At 38.1% G+C, this 18573-nt stretch overlaps 1 protein-coding gene across 6 annotated transcripts in view; it reads left to right on the top strand.

Annotated features, from left to right (window-relative positions):
* ARAP2 (ArfGAP with RhoGAP domain, ankyrin repeat and PH domain 2) overlaps nucleotides 1-18573 on the top strand; it is a 193571-nt gene that overhangs the window by 103886 nt on the left and 71112 nt on the right. For all 6 annotated transcript variants that reach the window (XR_009736956.1, XR_009736957.1, XM_061419874.1 and 3 more), the window contains one exon: nucleotides 13683-13846. Coding sequence is in view for 4 of the 6 variants with exons in the window: in XM_061419874.1 (XP_061275858.1) it covers nucleotides 13683-13846 (164 nt within the window). In the remaining 2 variants the exon portion in view is untranslated. The remainder of the gene's footprint in view (nucleotides 1-13682; nucleotides 13847-18573) is intronic.

The raw sequence follows: 18573 nt of genomic DNA, 5'->3' as shown, positions 1-18573 counted from the left end.
AGATGAGAGTAGGAGAAATACAGGATAAATATAAAACCAAGTTATTTTTCTTGAACCTCTTTGCATAGCTGCCATACAAAAGGAACCATTGGAAAACAACTGTGTTTATCATATGCTTATATTTTGGTTTTACTTGCTTTCCCTGTTTTCTCCAAATCAATAATATTCAGATAAAAGCAATAATAAAATGATGACAATGTATAAAAATTACAGGCACTATTTTGTACCAGGCACTATTTTAAGCACTTTTGTACAGCCTTCCAGTGTCTATATGATGCTGAGGGGTATAATCCAATTTGAAATCAAGATAAGGACAGTTTTTAACTTAACAATGTAAGCATTTCTTTTTAAAACAAGTTGTAGTATTAATTTACCAAGATCACTCTCAAAAATTAAGTCAACTAATATATTAGGAGCCTGGATAAATAATATGTCACTAGAATTTAAATTTCAGCATCTTATTAAAAAGTAAAAAGTTTATTAGAAAACTTGAGGAGAAGGCAATGGCATCCCACTCCAGTACTCTTGCCTGGAAAATCCCATGGACGGAGGAGCCTGGAAGGCTGCAGTCCATGGGGTCGCTGAGGGTTGGACACGACTGAGCGACTTCACTTTCACTTTTCACTTTCATGCAGTGGAGAAGGAAATGGCAACTCACTCCAGTGTTCTTGCCTGGAGAATCCCAGGGACAGGGGAGCCTGGTGGGCTGCTGTCTATGGGGTCACACAGAGTCGGACATGACTGAAGTGACTTAGCAGTAGCAGCAGCAGCAGCCCTTTAGTGGTGCTGTGCCACTCTGCGTCTTAAAGAATTTAATAAAATTAAAAATAAAACCTGAAAAGTTATTTTACTAGAAAAAATATATCCATCCAGTGGCCACCTAATTAAAGATGAAGCAGAAAGAAGAGAGGTCAGAAGTGGGAATAAAGAATCAACCTGGAAGATGGTGAGTGCACTGGGTTATAAGCCTTTATGGAACAAAAACCCATGCAGGTATCCAGGGCACCATGTATGGTGAAGAACAGGGTCTCATATTTATATACCTATGTGTTTATTCACAGATGTACACACATGTGTGTACATATATGTGGGTATGTATACACATATGTAAATAAATAGAGACAAATGGAAAAAGAGCAGGTTTGGAAGAGAGCTTGGGAAATGATGAGTTTGATTTTTGACATGTTGAACATGAGGTGCTTATAAACACTTAAGGAGAAATTGCTTAGAGGGAGTTATGTTTATGGATCTGATGCTCATGATTGGTTAATGGGGATATCAATATTGGAGTTACCCACATACAGAATGAAGAAGGTGAAATCGCTTAGGGAGGGTCTATAGAGTGAGAAGGGAAGAAGTAATGTGTTGGGACTTTGATGAATACACAGAATGTTGGAGGTGGGTGCAGTTTTCCGGGGATTAGCTACCCCAGGGTATAAAAGTAGTTTATTCAGAGAGTGAAGCAGGAAACCAAGAGGATGTGTCACTAAGCCCAGAAAGAGTGGGGCAAGAAGGAAGGAATAGTCAGAAATACCAGGTGCTGTCTGATGACAATAGATACTCCATTGGATCAGTGATGGGGAGTCCAGTCTGGTGACTCTTGAGAAGAACAGAAGTGATAAAGCAGAAACTGGGTTAAAGTTGGGACCTGGATAAGATTAGATAAACCAGCTGGTTTTAGATATTGGGATCTTTCTAGATCTGGTGGTAGGCTATTGAGGGAGAGTCCAATCTGTTGGTTTTCGATCAGTCTGCTGGTTTTCAATTGCTTTATGAAATAGGAAATAAGGATGACTTCAGAGCTCTTGGCCTGGATGACTTTGAGTGGTTTTATCACATACCAAATGAGGAAATAGATTCTTTTCTCCCAGTGCTCAAACCAGGCCAGTTAATTTTAGATGGGATTGTTTAAGAGCTGTTTTAATACCATTTTAAAAAAGAGAATTTCATTGCATAGTCCTGTTTTTCATCTCTCTCTCTTTTTTTTTTAATTTTATTTTATTTTTAAACTTTACATAATTGTATTAGTTTTGCCAAATATCAAAATGAATCCGCCACAGGTATACATGTGTTCCCCATCCTGAACCCTCCTCCCTCCTCCCTCCCCATACCATCATCTCTCTTTCAATTTGTTAGTCCCTTGGGAAATAACGACTATGAAGTACAGTAGGTTGTGTTAGACTTGTTAGAAAGACAAAACTGTAGCTTTAAGAAATAAAACAACTTCTAGTTTTTCACATTGGTGGCATATAAAGATAGTAAGAATAATTGAAAGAGAAACCAACTAGCTATAAGTTTTAACCTTTATTTTTACAGCTTGAACAAGAACAGCAAATCATAAATAAGCTTAATGAATTAATTTCACATATTTGCTCTTTCCTTGTCTACCTTTGGTTAAACTGTTAAAATATATTAATACTTCTTAAAGGCAAGAGAATGAACCCCGTGACCTAGAAAAGTTCATGAATTGATAACCAGCCACTGAATATAGTCACTATTTAGATGTATATTTTAATCTTCATGGTAATTTCCCCTGTATACCTAGCATGAGTGTCTTTAGACAGAAAAATATTGCAATAATATTTTCCACACACAGAGCATTTTTGCTGTGAAAAGCTCTAAGCAGAAGGTACTCCAGATGGTGTAGCTTTAATGTGTATTCTTTGTATACTTTAAAAATTATTATTTTGGAAAATAAAGCTTTCTTGATTACACTTAAGGCTTTCTACCATGATGTTTGATGCTGTTATTGGAACTTAGATTTTGTGCTTTTCTTTCAGGTCTTAGGGTTTCTGTGTGTGGAAAAAAGAAAAGAAATCATGTTTCTGAATATCCATTGTTAGTCAGTGAATGTCCTGTACCCCAGTGAGGTCAGAAGGCACTTGTTTGGACAGTAGGTTATATATCCACTGTGACTGAAGTGTTCAATGGACTACAGCATCCTTTTCATAAAATTTGAAAACTATTTCTGCACTTGGCCCACATTCTCTGTGTATCTCTTTCTGATAAATAAGTTACTGTGTTCTCTATCTCACATTCTGTAGCTTCATGCTCGTTTGTCAAAGATACCTATTGTTAAGCTTTTACTGAAAGGCTGTTAGTTGTAATAAGCACAGTATGAATAACTCAGCTGTGTTATCAGAAACAGAGCCTAGTATGTTTTTTTTTTTAATTTTGTTGTTTGATTTTTATTTTAATTTTTTATAAGGTTGATTTATTGGCCTATAGTAAAGTATGATGCACTTGATGGCTCCCAAGCCTAACTGAATTCTGTTTTAACTGCAAATTTCAGACATTAAGGAGCTGACACTGGGGAATAAACATTTTATCAATATGTTTCACAATTATGGGATAGACTACTTTTCTTAATTTGGGAGATGAACATTCTTAAGTTGAAGATCCTTATTTCATATCAATTTATTACATGTGATTTTTTTTTCCCCATACTTGAATTGTGTTTTATAGCACCTAATATGTTAGCAGTACTGTCTAGGGTGAATTATCTTAAAGTGGTTTCTAAATTGTGCATGTAATTGCAAATTAAACAGTAGCCGATTGCCCACAATATCAGCTTGACTGCTTTTGTAACTTTCTGATCATTTAATTTGTAGAGATGGTTTAATCTGAATGTTGCCAAGGCAAACAAGATAGGCTCTTCTCTCACCACCGCCACTGGTTTTGCAAAAAAAGGAACTATTCAAACTTACAGTATAAAATGATTTTTTTGTTGTTGTTGTTAAAGAGAATTATGATAAAGGAAATGTGTGACTATTTAACAAAAGATGGATTTTGAAGTATTTATTATTTCCTTCAAAAAATGTATTTCATTCCCCAGTTCAGGACACTTCCTGTATACTAGATATAAACCTGTGACCATATAAATGCAATATGGGGTGAAAAAATACAGAATGAAAAGATCTCTTCTAGATAAAGGGATCAAGATAATCATTTTTATTTTTTAAGTGTATTTAACTGGCTCTGGAATCCTAAGTAGGATTAGAGTAGGAAAAAAATTAGGGGTTGAGACACAAAGATATTCCAAGAGGTGGAAACAGTAGTTTCAGAGAAATAGGATGGGTTGGGGTAAAACTTCACTTCAGTTTGGCCTTAACCTTCAGTTCTTGAGGAGGAAGCATGGGACAGTGGGCCTGGAGAGATAGATTAATATCATATTAGTATTATCAGTTAAATGTAAGTAATAACTTGTTTTGGAAAGGATTGCAGGTTCTTTATGAAGGTACAGAAGCCTTTTTTTTGGCAGACTTGAAACAGGGCTATTTCTCACATTCCTATCGGTAATTGCCTAATGGTGTGTAGAGATGAAATTGAAAACCTGGAGGCTTGCCTTCTCAGGGAATAGTGTGCCTTGACACTTCTTACTGAACTGTTGGTTTCAGAAGAAACAAATTATTTAAGCTAATATTTCTTTCTCCATTATTCTTGTGATACAGTCTCTGCATCTACAGATTTAATAATTGTTTGCCTGTTTCTGGCTGAAATTTCATCTCTATGCAGCAGTTTCTTATCTGCTGAGGAAAGAAATACTGTTTTTCTATGAACGAAAATGAGGGTGATTTATGGATGTGATGACTTAATAAAATGTGCTGGACTCCCATTTCTGCCCATGAAGAAATATCTGGCATGGAATATGCCCTCCCACTTTAAACTACTAGAAACCTGTACCAAACGAACTATTTTCAGACTTTGGAACAATAGGCTTCCCAGGATTGTGACCATGGAGAGAAGGGAAACAAGTGACTTAAGGCCTAAGATCACCTGGGCTTCCTGTCAGTACTTGGCACAGGGAATGGGGGGATCCAAGCAGCATATGGTGGTTTTGCTATATTGGAGGTAGAGCTTGAAGTCTGGAGAATCCACAGTAGCTAAACTTTGCAAGATAGAGTTCAGAGCAGAGGGGAAAATGTACAGAGCACTAGCTTCAGAAATGTTCATAAGAGTTCCCTTCCATCTTCACTCAGTATGAACCTGCATATGTGCAGGTCAAAACTCCAGGCAAAAATACTCTCAGGGTGTGCTATGAGTTGAACAATTTACAGAGTTTAGACACTATTTGAGTGTGTTCAAATTTTATCTAGCCAGGTTAGACAGACTTCATTAAACACACAGAGCATTTGTAAAGACAGCAGAAGGTAATCCCAGAATATTAAGGCTGAACCAGCCCTCAGGTAAAGGCTGCTCCATTTATGCCTTGCTAAGCTCCAAGGCAAACCATTCGATATCACAGTAATCCAAGTCTATGCCCCAACCAGTAAAGCTAAAGAAGCTGAAGTTGAACGGTTCTATGAAGACCTACAAGACCTTTTAGAACTAACACCCCAAAAAGATGTCCTTTTCATTATAGGGGACTGGAATGCAAAAGTAGGAAGTCAAGAAACACCTGGAGTAACAGGCAAATTTGGCCTTGGAATATGGAATGAAGCAGGGCAAAGACTAATAGGGTTTTGCCAAGAAAATGCACTGGTCATAACAAACACCCTCTTCCAACAACACAAGAGAAGACTCTATACATGGACATCACCAGATGGTCAACACCAAAATCAGATTGATTATATTCTTTGTAGCCAAAGATGGAGAAGCTCTGTACAATCAACAAAAACAAGACCAGGAGCTGACTGTGGCTCAGACCATGAACTCCTTATTGCCAAATTCAGACTTAAATTGAAGAAAGTAGGGAAAACCACTAGACCATTCAGGTATGACCTAAATCAAATCCCTTATGATTATACAGTGGAAATGAGAAATAGATTTAAGGGCTTAGATCTGATAGATAGAGTGCCTGATGAACTATGGAATGAGGTTCGTGACATTGTACATGAGACAGGGATCAAGACCATTCCCATAGAAAAGAAATGCAAAAAAGCAAAATGGCTGTCTGGGGAGGCCTTACAAATAGCTGTGAAAAGAAGAGAAGTGAAAAGCAAAGGAGAAAAGGAAAGATATAAACATCTGAATGCAGAGTTCCAAAGAATAGCAAGAAGAGATAAGAAAGCCTTCTTCAGCGATCAGTGCAAAGAAATAGAGGAAAACAACAGAATGGGAAAGACTAGGGATCTCTTCAAGAAAATCAGAGATACCAAAGGAACATTCCATGCAAAGATGAGCTCGATAAAGGACAGAAATGGTATGGACCTAACAGAAGCAGAAGATATTAAGAAGAGATGGCAAGAATACACAGAAGAACTGTACAAAAAAGATCTTCACAACCCAGATAATCACGATGGTGTGATCACTTGACCTAGAGCCAGACATCCTGGAATGTGAAGTCAAGTGGGCCTTAGAAAGCATCACTACGAACAAAGCTAGTGGAGGTGATGGAATTCCAGTTGAGCTATTCTAAATCCTGAAAGATGATGCTGTGAAAGTGCTGCACTCAATATGCCAGCAAATTTGGAAAACTCAGCAGTGGCCACAGGACTGGAAAAGGTCAGTTTTCATTCCAATCCCAAAGAAAGGCAATGCCAAAGAATGCTCAAACTACTGCACAATTGCACTCATCTCACACGCTAGTTAAGTAATGCTCAAAATTCTCCAAGCCAGGCTTCAGCAATATGTGAACCGTGTACTTCCTGATGTTCAGGCTGGTTTTAGAAAAGGCAGAGGAACCAGAGATCAAATTGCCAACATCCACTGGATCATGGAAAAAGCAAGAGAGTTCCAGAAAAGCATCTATTTCTGCTTTATTGACTATGCCAAAGCCTTTGACTGTGTGGATCACAATAAACTGTGGAAAATTCTGAAAGAGATGGGAATACCAGACCACCTGATCTGCCTTTTGAGAAATTTGTATGCAGGTCAGGAAGCAACAGTTAGAACTGGACATGGAGCAACAGACTGGTTCCAAATAGGAAAAGGAGTTCGTCAAGGCTGTATATTGTCACCCTGTTTATTTAATTATATGCAGAGTACATCATGAGAAACGCTGGACTGGAAGAAACACAAGCTGGAATCAAGATTGCCGGGAGAAATATCAATAACCTCAGATATGCAGATGACACCACCCTTATGGCAGAAAGTGAAGAGGAACTCAAAAGCCTCTTGATGAAAGTGAAAGTGGAGAGTGAAAAAGTTGGCTTAAAGCTCAACATTCAGAAAATGAAGATCATGGCATCCGGTCCCACCACTTCATGGGAAATAGATAGGGAAACAGTGGAAAAAGTGTCAAGACTTTATTTTTCTGGGCTCCAAAATCACTACAGATGGTGACTGCAGCCATGAAATTAAAAGATGCTTACTCCTTGGAAGGAAAGTTATGACCAACCTAGATAGCATATTGAAAAGCAGAGACATTACTTTGCCAACAAAGGTCCGTCTAGTCAAGGCTATGGTTTTTCCTGTGGTCATGTATGGATGTGAGAGTTGGACTGTGAAGAAGGCTGAGCGCCGAAGAATTGATGCTTTTGAACTGTGGTGTTGGAGAAGACTCTTGAGAGTCCCTTGGACTGCAAGGAGATCCATCCAGTCCATTGTGAAGGAGATCAGCCCTGGATTTCTTTGGAAGGAATGATGCTAAAGCTGAAATTCCAGTACTTTGGCCACCTCATGCGAAGAGTTGACTCATTGGAAAAGACCCTGATGCTGGGAGGGATTGGGGGCAGGAGGAAGAGGGGACGACAGAGGATGAGATGGCTGGATGGCATCACTGACTCGATGGACGTGAGTCTCAATGAACTCCAGGAGTTGTTGATGGACAGGGAGGCCTGGCGTGCTGCGATTCATGGGATCGCAAAGAGTCGGGCATGACTGAGCGACTGATCTGATCTGAAGCTTAAAAACAGACCTCTCCACAAGTAGTTTAGTTACCCAGGGTCAAATAGGCAAAAGGGACCAAAACAAACATCAATACCCTTATAGGATGGAGAAGGAAATGGCAACCCACTCCAGTGTTCTTGCCTGGAGAATCCCAGGGACGGGGAGCCTGGTGGGCTGCCGTCTATGGGGTCGCACAGAGTTGGACACAACTGAAGTGACTTAGCAGGACCCTTATAGGAAGACAGCACAACCCTGACACTGAACTTGTACTCATGATGTCTAGCATAGAGTTAAAATACTGGTGATATGAAAAAGCTGCAAATTAGATGATAAGAACAGACCTAGAAATGAGAAGGATAGTGGAATTAGCAAGAATATACACAGTAATTTTGAATTATTACTAAATATATTAAAAGATGTAAAGGAAAACATAAACATAGAAAAATGTATCTAAAGAAGAAACCAAATGGAACATCTAAGGCTGAAGAATACACTATCTGAAAAGAAAATCTCACTAGATCAGCTAAATGCAGGAGTAGACTATGTTTAAAAAAAACAAACTCAATAAACCTGAAGTGATGACAATTAGAAATTAACAAAACTTTAGCTCAGAGAGAACAGACTGAATAAAATTAGCAGAGCCTCAATGACCTGTGGGACAATATTAAGCATTGTTATATAAACATAGTTAGAATTGTAAAATGAGAGAAGAGAAAGATGGAGTAATATATATATATATATATAATATTTGAAGAAATATGGCCAAAGATTTCTGAATTTCATAAAAACTATAAATGCACATATATTAAGATCAACATAACATCCATGATAAAGACAAACCACATCAAGACATATCATAATCAAATTCTTGAAAACCACTGTGAGGAAAAACAAAAATATCGGGGAAGGGGGGAAGAAACATTAAAAATAGGGGACAATGATGAGAACGTATTGGCAGAAACAGTGCAAACCAGGAGATAATATGGTAAAATCTTTTAATGTGTGGGGGGAAAAAAATAACTAAACCAGAAACTATTAGCTTAAAATACTCTATCCAGAAAAAATATCTTACAGAAATGAAAGCAAAATAAAGTTTTTTTGGCCAACAAATGCTAACGTATACTACAAGACTCAGTGTTTTTATTTTTTATAAATGCCTAAGATATTATCTTTTTTAGTTATGTTTTTGAAACGTGTTGTTTGCTTTTTAGTTGTGTTTAAGATGTTCTTTATAAATATGATTTCATTTTTTGTACAGCAAATTTATAGATCCTATCATTCATTTGTCTTGGGTCTTGTCAGTAGACTAGGCTCAAATAATGATAGTCTCTATTTTGTGGATATTATATTACAAGTTTAAGAAAATTGTTTTATTAGTTTTAGGACTTGTTTTCTATGTCTTATTGAACTATCTTGATGCATTATAGGATATATGGATTTTTTTAAATATGGCTTTAAAATTTAGGTTTGGGAATGAACAGTTAGTAAAATGTATTTCTCTGTAATTAGAGTTCTTCAGAATAACTCTTCAGATTTTCAAGGTGTAAATTCCTATTTCTTTGAAATAGGAATGATAAACCATTGTTCAGTAACATTTGAAATAATAAAGTTGGCCATCATTTGTGTTGAAAATATCTTTTGATGCTTTATTCAATGTGCAGTTTAGGTAACATCAGAGAGGAAAGTTGTTGAACTGATACTGTTAAATGTCAGACATCTACTGCACAAGATGATGTATTTTAGGATTTAGCCTTTGACAAGTTGACTTGGGAGTTAACTTGTCATTACTGATTCTACCCTTCACTAGTTCACATGCAGACAGTTAAACTTGTCATCACAACATTTCTTCTGACTAGAAAGAAAATTTGAAGTTTGAAACATTTACAGTTAATGGCAGAATTATACTGCTGTTGTAGGCAGGCCATTGCCTTTGGGGTTTCTTTAACTACTTGCTCAAATATTGGTCGTTGTTTGTTTATACACACACCTTTTCAAAGATTTTGTCGCCTATTTCAGAACTTAATCATCAGATAAAAAAAGCAGCTGAGACTCAAGAAGAGTTAAAATATATTTTTTAAACTCCTGAATTTAACAAGCTATAATTTTGATTAAGTCTACATAATGTAGGAGCTTGATTTCTCAGGGAAATTACCCAAGTTAGATAGTTTCATTTAAACAAATAAACCCAGCAGTAGAATGCTTTTGAGTTAAACATGACATGAGATCAGTGAAAAGGCAAAAGCATGTCAGTATTAAAGCAGGTGTCAGAATTCTTCAAAAAGGAAATGACAGAACCTTGAGATCTGAGCTGCTGTGATGGGTGTGGAAAATAAAAGCAATAAATAAAGATGTTAGGAAGCAAGAGATGAAGATTATGGGCATCAGTGTCAGTGAGGATGCAGTTACGGCAGGTTCAGAAGGTGTTAAGGTGAGTGGAGTGTGATGCTAGTAGCTTTATCTTCATAGAGGAGTGTTTCAAGGAAAGAAAGAAGGAATGCTGTTTTCTCCTTAAATTAGGGCCAATGAATTACCGGGAATGTAAAAGATTACCTCTCTCAGTCCCCTCAAAAGAAAAACCATAGCGACCGATTGTTCATGCAGTTCATTCCTTTCTCTTCAGATTGAATCCAAAGTAGCCATTTTGTAGTTTGAAATCAAACTTAAATAGTTGGACGTTGGTACGCATGCATGCTAAGTCGCTTCAGTCATGTCCGGCCCTGTGCAACCCTATGGACAGCAGCCCGCCAGGCTCCTCTGTCTGTGGGATTATCTAGGCAAGAATACTGAAATGGGTTGCCATTTCCTCTTACTTTAGTATAATTATACTTAAATGCATCAATGATTAATTTGTTTCAAATCAAAGTTTTAATCTAGTGATACCTGCCTCTTGAGAAGCCTATATGTAGGTCAGGAAGCAACAGTTAGAACTGGACATGGAACAACAGACTGCTTCCAAATAGGAAAAGGAGTACGTCAAGGCTGTATATTGTCACCCTGCTTATTTAATTATATGCAGACTACATCATGAGAAACGCTGGGCTGGAAGAAGCACAAGCTGGAATCAAGATTGCCGGGAGAAATATCAATAACCTCAGATATGCAGATGACACCACCCTTATGGCAGAAAATGAAGAGGAACTCAAAAGCCTCTTGATGAAAGTGAAAGTGGAGAGTGAAAAAGTTGGCTTAAAGCTCACCATTCAGAAAACGAAGATCATGGCATCTGGTCCCATCACTTCATGGGAAATAGATGGGGAAACAGTGGAAACAGTGTCAGACTTTACTTTTTTGGGCTACAAAATCACTGCAGATGGTGATTACAGCCATGACATTAAAAGACGCTTACTCCTTGGAAGAAAAGCTATGACCAACCTAGATAGCATATTCAAAAGCAGAGACATTACTTTGCCAACAAATGTCCGTCTAGTCAAGGCTATGATTTTTCCTGTGGTCATGTATGGATGTCAGAGTTGGACTGTGAAGAAGGCTGAGCGCCAAAGAATTGATGCTTTTGAACTGTGGTGTTGGAGAAGACTCTTGAGAGTCCCTTGAACTACAAGGAGATCCAACCAGTCCGTTCTAAAGGAGATCAGTCCTGGGTGTTCTTTGGAAGGACTGATACTAAAGCTGAAACTCCAATACTTTGGCCACCTCATGCGAAGAGTTGACTCATTGGAAAAGACCCTGATGCTGGGAAGGACTAGGAACAGGAGAAGAAGGGGACGACGGAGGATGAGATGGCTAAATGGCATCACTGACTCAATGGACATGAGTTTGAGTAAACTCTGGGAGTTGGTGATGGACAGGGAGGCCTGGCATGCTGCGATTCATGGGGTCGCAAAGAGACGGACACGACTGAGAGACTGAACTGAACTGAACTGAATTGAAGTATCTGGCACTATGCTAAATAAAGGCTATTGATACTGAAATGCTTTCTTTGTTTGCTTGTATTAAGTTTGTGGTGAAGTGGCTAAAAAATTCACACAGACACAACAGTTGTTGTGACGGAGGGTGGAGTGGGTGTTTAAGATTAAAGATTAAAGTCTGTTTCACCAGAAGCATTGGATGGAGGCAGATAGGAATGGAGGGTCCCAAAGGGTTACCTAGAATATACCAATCGGGGAGAAGCTGGACTAAGCAGTCAGAGAGCAGGAAATACTTATTGCAAAGAGAAGAACATGTTAATTTCTTTCTTCTTCCCTTCCTTTCTCCCTTCCTCCTGGGAATGGCACAGTTGGAGTGGATAATATAGGACAGATCTTGAAGACCTTTTAATCTTGAAACCTCCAGAACTGCCATGGAAGGACAGTTATCAGGAAGTGATGTCATTAGCTTTGTATTTTAAAAAGATCATTCTGGCAGTCTTAAGGAGAAGGTAGAGGATTGGGAAAGGAATTTTGTTTGGAGGGACTTAAGTGACTTTAAGGAGCAATAGAAAGCCTGAGGGCAGTGTTCAAATAAAGAGGAGGCAAAGCAAGTATGTCAGGGAACTGGATGTGACAGAATTCTGTGACTCAGTTCATATGTCAGGGGTGGGGTGGGGATTGGGGGGATCAGTCTACAATAATGAATCCTAAATTCCTGGGGGGATAAGTGGAGAATGTAGTACCAGTTTGGTATCAGTATCAGTTCAGTCGCTCAGTCGTGTCTAACTCTTTGCAACCCCATGAACCGCAGCACGCCAGGCCTTCCTGTCCATCACCAACTCTCGGAGTCCACCCAAACCCATGTCCATTGAGTCGGTGATGCCATCCAACCATCTTATCCTCTATCATCTCCTCCTCCTGCCCTCAGTCTTTCCCAGCATCAGGGTCTTTTCAAATGAGTCAGCTCTTCGCATGAGGTAGCCAAAGTATTGGAGTTTCAGCTTCAACATCAGTCCTTCCAATGAACACCCAGGACTTATCTCCTTTAGGATGGACTGGCTGGATCTCCTTGCAGTCCAAGGGACTCTCAAAAGTCTTCTCCAACACCACATGAGAAGGGATAAAGATTTGAGATGCTTGTGGAATTAACATTAATTAGTATTATGGTTTATTAGTTACTAATACCACATTTACTGAGTGCTGAAATGGGTGCTATTATTATCCTCATTTTTGCCTTTGATAAAACTGACAACCAAAGAAGGTTGATAACTTGTCCAAGGTCATAAAGGAAGTGAGTATAGTGCTAAAACTTGAGTTCACGAATTGTTTTCCATTCTGTTAACTTCTTTATGCTCTTGCTTTTCAATCATATGGAGATCTGATTTGTGAGACAGTTCTCAACCAGAGATAGGGATGTGAGACTTACTAGCTTATATATATGGGGGATAAAACCACTGGCCTGAACGACATGTCCCTTGGAGAGTCTTTAGAGTTCATGTGAGTACACTGAAGTTACAAGTTCATTTTTAGAAAGAGAAAGTGAGTTTGGGAAAGAACTGAGGGACCAGAAAGATAGGAGGAAAAGCCAGGAAGAACTGTTCTGCCAAAGCTGAATTGGGTGGTTGTTTTCCCTCTCTCTCTCTCTTTTTTTTTTTTTTTTCTACCTTTAAAAGGTAGAACAGTCCTAAAGTCATCAGACAGTTCTAAAATCTTAAAAAATAAACCTCCAAATATCCATGAGAAGTTACAAGTGATGCTGGCCAGAAGGGTTTCAGTTCAGTTATTCAGAAACAAAATGAAAGAGGAAATGAAAAAGAAGCGAGGACATTAAGACCACAAGTTCAGGGAATTTTCTGGCCTCTATGGAGAGAGACGTGTGACTCCAAAGCAGAAGAGGGATCAAGTGAGTGGAAGCTAGTGGTAGGCAGAGGGGTTTTCTTCTGATGGATGAGATCAGATCACATTTATATGGATTTAAGGATATTCTCTGTAGAAGGCTTAAAAAAAAGCAAAATTATCATTTGAAATACTTTTCAAACTTTACAGAACATTATACATCCATGGGCATACCAAGTTGGATTTCACAGTCTGGCATACTGCAATTGAAAAAGCAGCAGGTACAGATGGGAATGCATTACAAGACCAGCAGCTCGGCAGAAATGACGTTCCCATTATCGTGAACAGCTGTATAGCATTTGTTACACAGTATGGTAAGTATCAGAGTTTTTATTCAACCCCAAGACTCATAGTAGCATCTTACAGTTTTGAAATAGTACCTCCATTGGACTGAATGAGAGCCCTTTGTATTTTAAGCACATCAGTGAAAATTAAAAGTGTAGTCCCCCTTCAGCCTAAATGCCATTCCTTCTCACAGTAAAGTACATTTAAATTATATCACATGTCCTTACAAATTCCTTCTTCCTTTACATGCATAAAAATTTTAAATGACATATTAGAAGAATCTATATTGTAAAATGTATATTTAAAAAATGATTAAAGGTTGTACTCTTCAGAGGTTATAACTTTAAAGTCTTGGGGAATATAGTGGTGACTGTGTTTTAGAAATGGTAAATGATGGGACAATGTGTAAAAGACTTTACTTTTTGTAGGCCTGCATGCAAAGTGTCTGTGTATTTATTCCATTTAACATGTTTTTGGTCACATGTTTATATTAAGAAACGTGGTCATTAATTGTACTGGTTTGACTTAATCATAACAACATTTTTATGAAAGTTTGCAGGTTCAAACCAAGTTGAATCAGGTCTCATTTTAATTTAACATGCTGTGGCAGTATTTTATACATGCCTAAAAAAGTAAATGAAGTATGTCTTTATTATTTTTACTTATTTTCAAATTACTACTCATTCTTAAAATTTCTTCTGTTACATGTTGCCTTAATATGCTAAAAGATAAATTGTTTAACTATATTTTTAATATAAAAATATGTTCTCTCTTTCAATCTGTCTGTAAAAGGCATTGATTTAGATTGTACATGCAGAAAAAAAGTAAAATGGTTTATCTTATATTTTGGAAGCTGTGTTAACTTTTCATTGTTCTCCTAGTCTTAGATGTATCTTTGGGTATTTTTAATTTGAAAAGAAAGTGTAATCAGTGAGAGAGCTGTAGAAAAACACTGTTTTATGAGTGTTTTTTTTTTTTAACTTATTTATTGTCTATAGTGTGCCAGCTGCTGAGCTTAGTACTGAAAATTGAGCAGTGGTAGTAAAGAGTGAAAGAACCATAAATTTTGCCTTCCAGTATGAGAACTAACAGTGAAATGATATGAACACAATGCCAGAAATAACAAATGCTATGAAAAAAAAATAAGGGAAAATTAAGTCTAGAATATGTGTATATTAATCTGTTTTCTCCTAGGGAGAGTGCCATTTTAAGTATTTCACTCACTTCATGTGTTATCCAAGTAAAATTATGATTAATATTCAGGTTTGAATATTAATTTGTGTTTGAATTATATACATGTTACAAATATGTATGTAATCACATTATGTGGGAGTATTCTGTGAAGTTCCTTGATAGTATGGTTATATTTTTCTTATCAAATGTCATCATCTGTTTGTTTGAAAATGGGGGAGGAAGGTTATCATCTTCATTTATTAGTAATTCAGTATTGGTGCACTTGCATTGTGCTGGTATAAATAAATCGCACACATCTTATGTTTTAGCAAGATCATAACCTCATTGGGAATTTTCACATCATGTTAGTTTCATAATGGTATAAGGTCTTTCTTAAGCTGACAAATGATTAAAATAGCTTGACTTGCTCCCAGTGTATCCAATTTAATGTTTCTCTAGGGAAATCAGAAGTTTCTTTGTGGTATTTATTTGCATTTAAAATCATTAAGCATTAGATTGTTTTCAGCTAAATTTCATATATTATAATTACCTTGTAGCTCTAGCATAAGGTACATTAGCTTCCATATTAAAGTAATAAAGCCAATAAAAGACTCTTAATGTTTTTTCCGGCTTTTTGTTTTTTTAATGAGCAAAACACGTGAAAACCTCAATATTACCAGCATGGATAGAAGGGAAGATTTGATATGAACTTAGAAAATGCCCAGTGATTATAGGATGCAGAGGGCCTATATGATCATAATTATTTCGAATTTCCTAATCTTTGGTATAAAATCTAAAAGCCTAATTTTTGTGCTCATGGTGTCAAAATCTGAACCTGACAAAATTCATGTATAATTCTAAAGAGTTTTAATTGTTTTAATGAGTTACAGCAGTTAGTTCTTGGGGGGATATATTTAATTTTTTGTAAACAAAATTGCATTCAGATTCACATTGAGTTACCTTGTACCAGTTGTTAGAAATTCACTCAACTAGGAACATATCTCAGAAACTTAATCAGTTTTTTGGTAGAACTTGCTTGTTCTTCTATTGTGGTCATTTACTGACTATTGACTGAGTTCTTTGAGGTACTGTGTAACTACTGTATACAGAAAATAAGACATGATCTTTGCCTTCTAGGAATTTATAGATTGTGGATCAGAATAAGTGGGCATTTATATCTCAAGTGCATGAAATTCTGTGGCAGTGGGGTTCAGGGCGTGGTCCAGGTGTCCATGGCTTAGAGCTGAAATTCACTTAGTGTAGAAGTGGTCATGGAGGGTTTCATGGCTGGAGCATGGAACCTGCCATGTGTTTTAAGAGAGAATGGGAGCTCATTAGGAGAAGGGAGGAGGAGGGATTCCAGGTAGAGGAAACTGTGTGTGTCAGGTGTGGAGTCATGAAGGAAGTTGTCTAGTCAGGGAACTTTGGGTAGCTACATGTGGTTAGAACTTAGTGTAAGAAGAGCGGAAAATAAAAGAAGCTGGAGAACTAGTTAGGACATTCATATAGGGTCTTATATGAATGCATGCATGCTAAGTCATTTCAGTTGTTTCCAACTCTTTGCGACCCTATGGACAATAGCCCACCAGGCTCCTCAGTCCATGGGATTCTACAGGCAAGGATAGTGGAGTGGGTTGCTATGCCCTCCTCCAGGGGATCATCCCAATCCAGGGATCGAACCCATATCTCTTATGTCTCCTTCATTGGCAGGCCAGTTCTTTACCACTAACACCACCCGGGAAGCTCAGGGTCTTATGTATCATAATAAAATCCCTAAACTTGCCCTCTGTTTTGTTCAGTTGCTCAGTCGTGTCCGACTCTTTGTGATCCCATGGATTGCAGCACACCAGGCTTCCCTGTCCTTCACCGTCTCCCAGAGCTTTCTCAAACTCATGTCCATTGAGTTGGAGGTGCCATCCAACCATCTCATCCTTTGTTGTCCCCTTCTCCTCCTGCCTTCAATCTTCCCAAAAGTTTGCCCTCTAGTCAGTGGTAGGGGGGCTATATCCATATTTTTAAGCATTTTGGTAACACCAGCAGACTTGTATCTCAGATCATTCTATTATCATTTTCAAGACAGACTGGAGGGCTCAGTAGAAATAGGGACAGAGAGGGGCAATAACATACTGAGGAATTGGGTGCCTGAAATTATAATAGTGCAGGTGATGGAGCAAGGGGACAGTTTTGTGAGACAAGTCATAATGAAAAATATATGTGACAGTTTTCTTGAAATTTTTATTGATTCTTTTGATGTGATGTGTGAGAAAGAGAAGTTCTAGCTTATAAATGACTGGGGAGAAGGCAATGCCACATATGGAGGTATGCTACTGCTAAATCACTTCAGTCGTGTCGGACTCTGTGCGACCCCATAGACGGCAGCCCACCAGGCTCCCCCGTCCCTGGGATTCTCCAGGCAAGAACACTGGAGTGGGTTGCCATTTCCTTCTCCAATGCATGAAAGTGAAAAGTGAAAGTGAAGTCGCTCAGTCGTGTCCAACTCTTAGCAACCCCATGGACTGCAGCCTACCAGGCTCCTCCGTCCATGGGATTCCCCAGGCAAGACTACTGGAGTGGGGTGCCACTGCCTTCTCCACAAATTATAGAGTAAATGTCAAATATGAATCTATAAGTGCAATGTTTTTGACCAGTGTGTCCTACTTGGTGTGTAAGTTCAGTTCAGTCGCTCAGTTGTGTCCCTCTCTTTGTGACCCCACAGACTGCAGCACGCCAGGCCTCCCTGTCCATCACCAACTCCTGGAATTTACCCAAACTCATGTCCATCGAGTTGGTGATGCCATCCAACTATCTCATCCTCTGTCGTCCCCTTCTCCTATACCTCCTGGAGGTATAGGAACAAGATAAAAGGCATGTTGGGATTGGGAGGTGAAGTAGTGAATGGGGCAGGAAAATTAATTTGTTCATATATATAAGTATAGTCTATGTGGCTTGTATTTGGGAAGCCCTGTATTTATATATAGATTTAGATATGTAATGCACATGTGCATTTGAAATTTTCAAAATTAAAAGCTGAGTAGAAATATACATGTCTTAGTTGAAATGATGAAAATGGATGGGTTCATCTAGAGAATTTTGTAGCGGATCAGAGAAGAGAATTGAGGACAGTTTCCTGGAATCATCAGTAAATATTGGATAGCAGAATAAATAGAAGACTAGAAGAGGAGTCATAGAGGAAGGGGCCAAAAGAGATGAGATCATAACATTGTGAAAACCTTGAGATTAACAGAATTTTAACCAGGATTCACTGGAATATTAGACACTGCAAGGGGATCCTATTACATAAAAATTGAAAAGCATCTAGAAAGCATATTCTTGAGGAAGATGGTCCCAACAGAGTGGGAATTAGGCCTGAAGCAACAGTAAGTGGTTAAAGGCTCAACGGGGATGCAAGATGGTAGAAAGAATAAATACAGAAAACTCAGATTAGTTTTGGAAGAAAGAAAAACAAGAGGCCTGAAGGGAGGGGGCAAAAAAGTATTAAAAAATATTTGTTTGGCTATCATCATCATCACACCACCACCACTCTTCCTTCAGTTAACCACTGCTACTCTTATTTTAAGTGGGA

This window comes from Bos javanicus, chromosome 6 (genome assembly GCF_032452875.1).
Source record: "Bos javanicus breed banteng chromosome 6, ARS-OSU_banteng_1.0, whole genome shotgun sequence".
NCBI lineage: Eukaryota > Metazoa > Chordata > Mammalia > Artiodactyla > Bovidae > Bos > Bos javanicus.
Note: the sequence above shows the minus strand (reverse complement) of the source record. Positions and strands in the feature narration are given on the sequence as shown.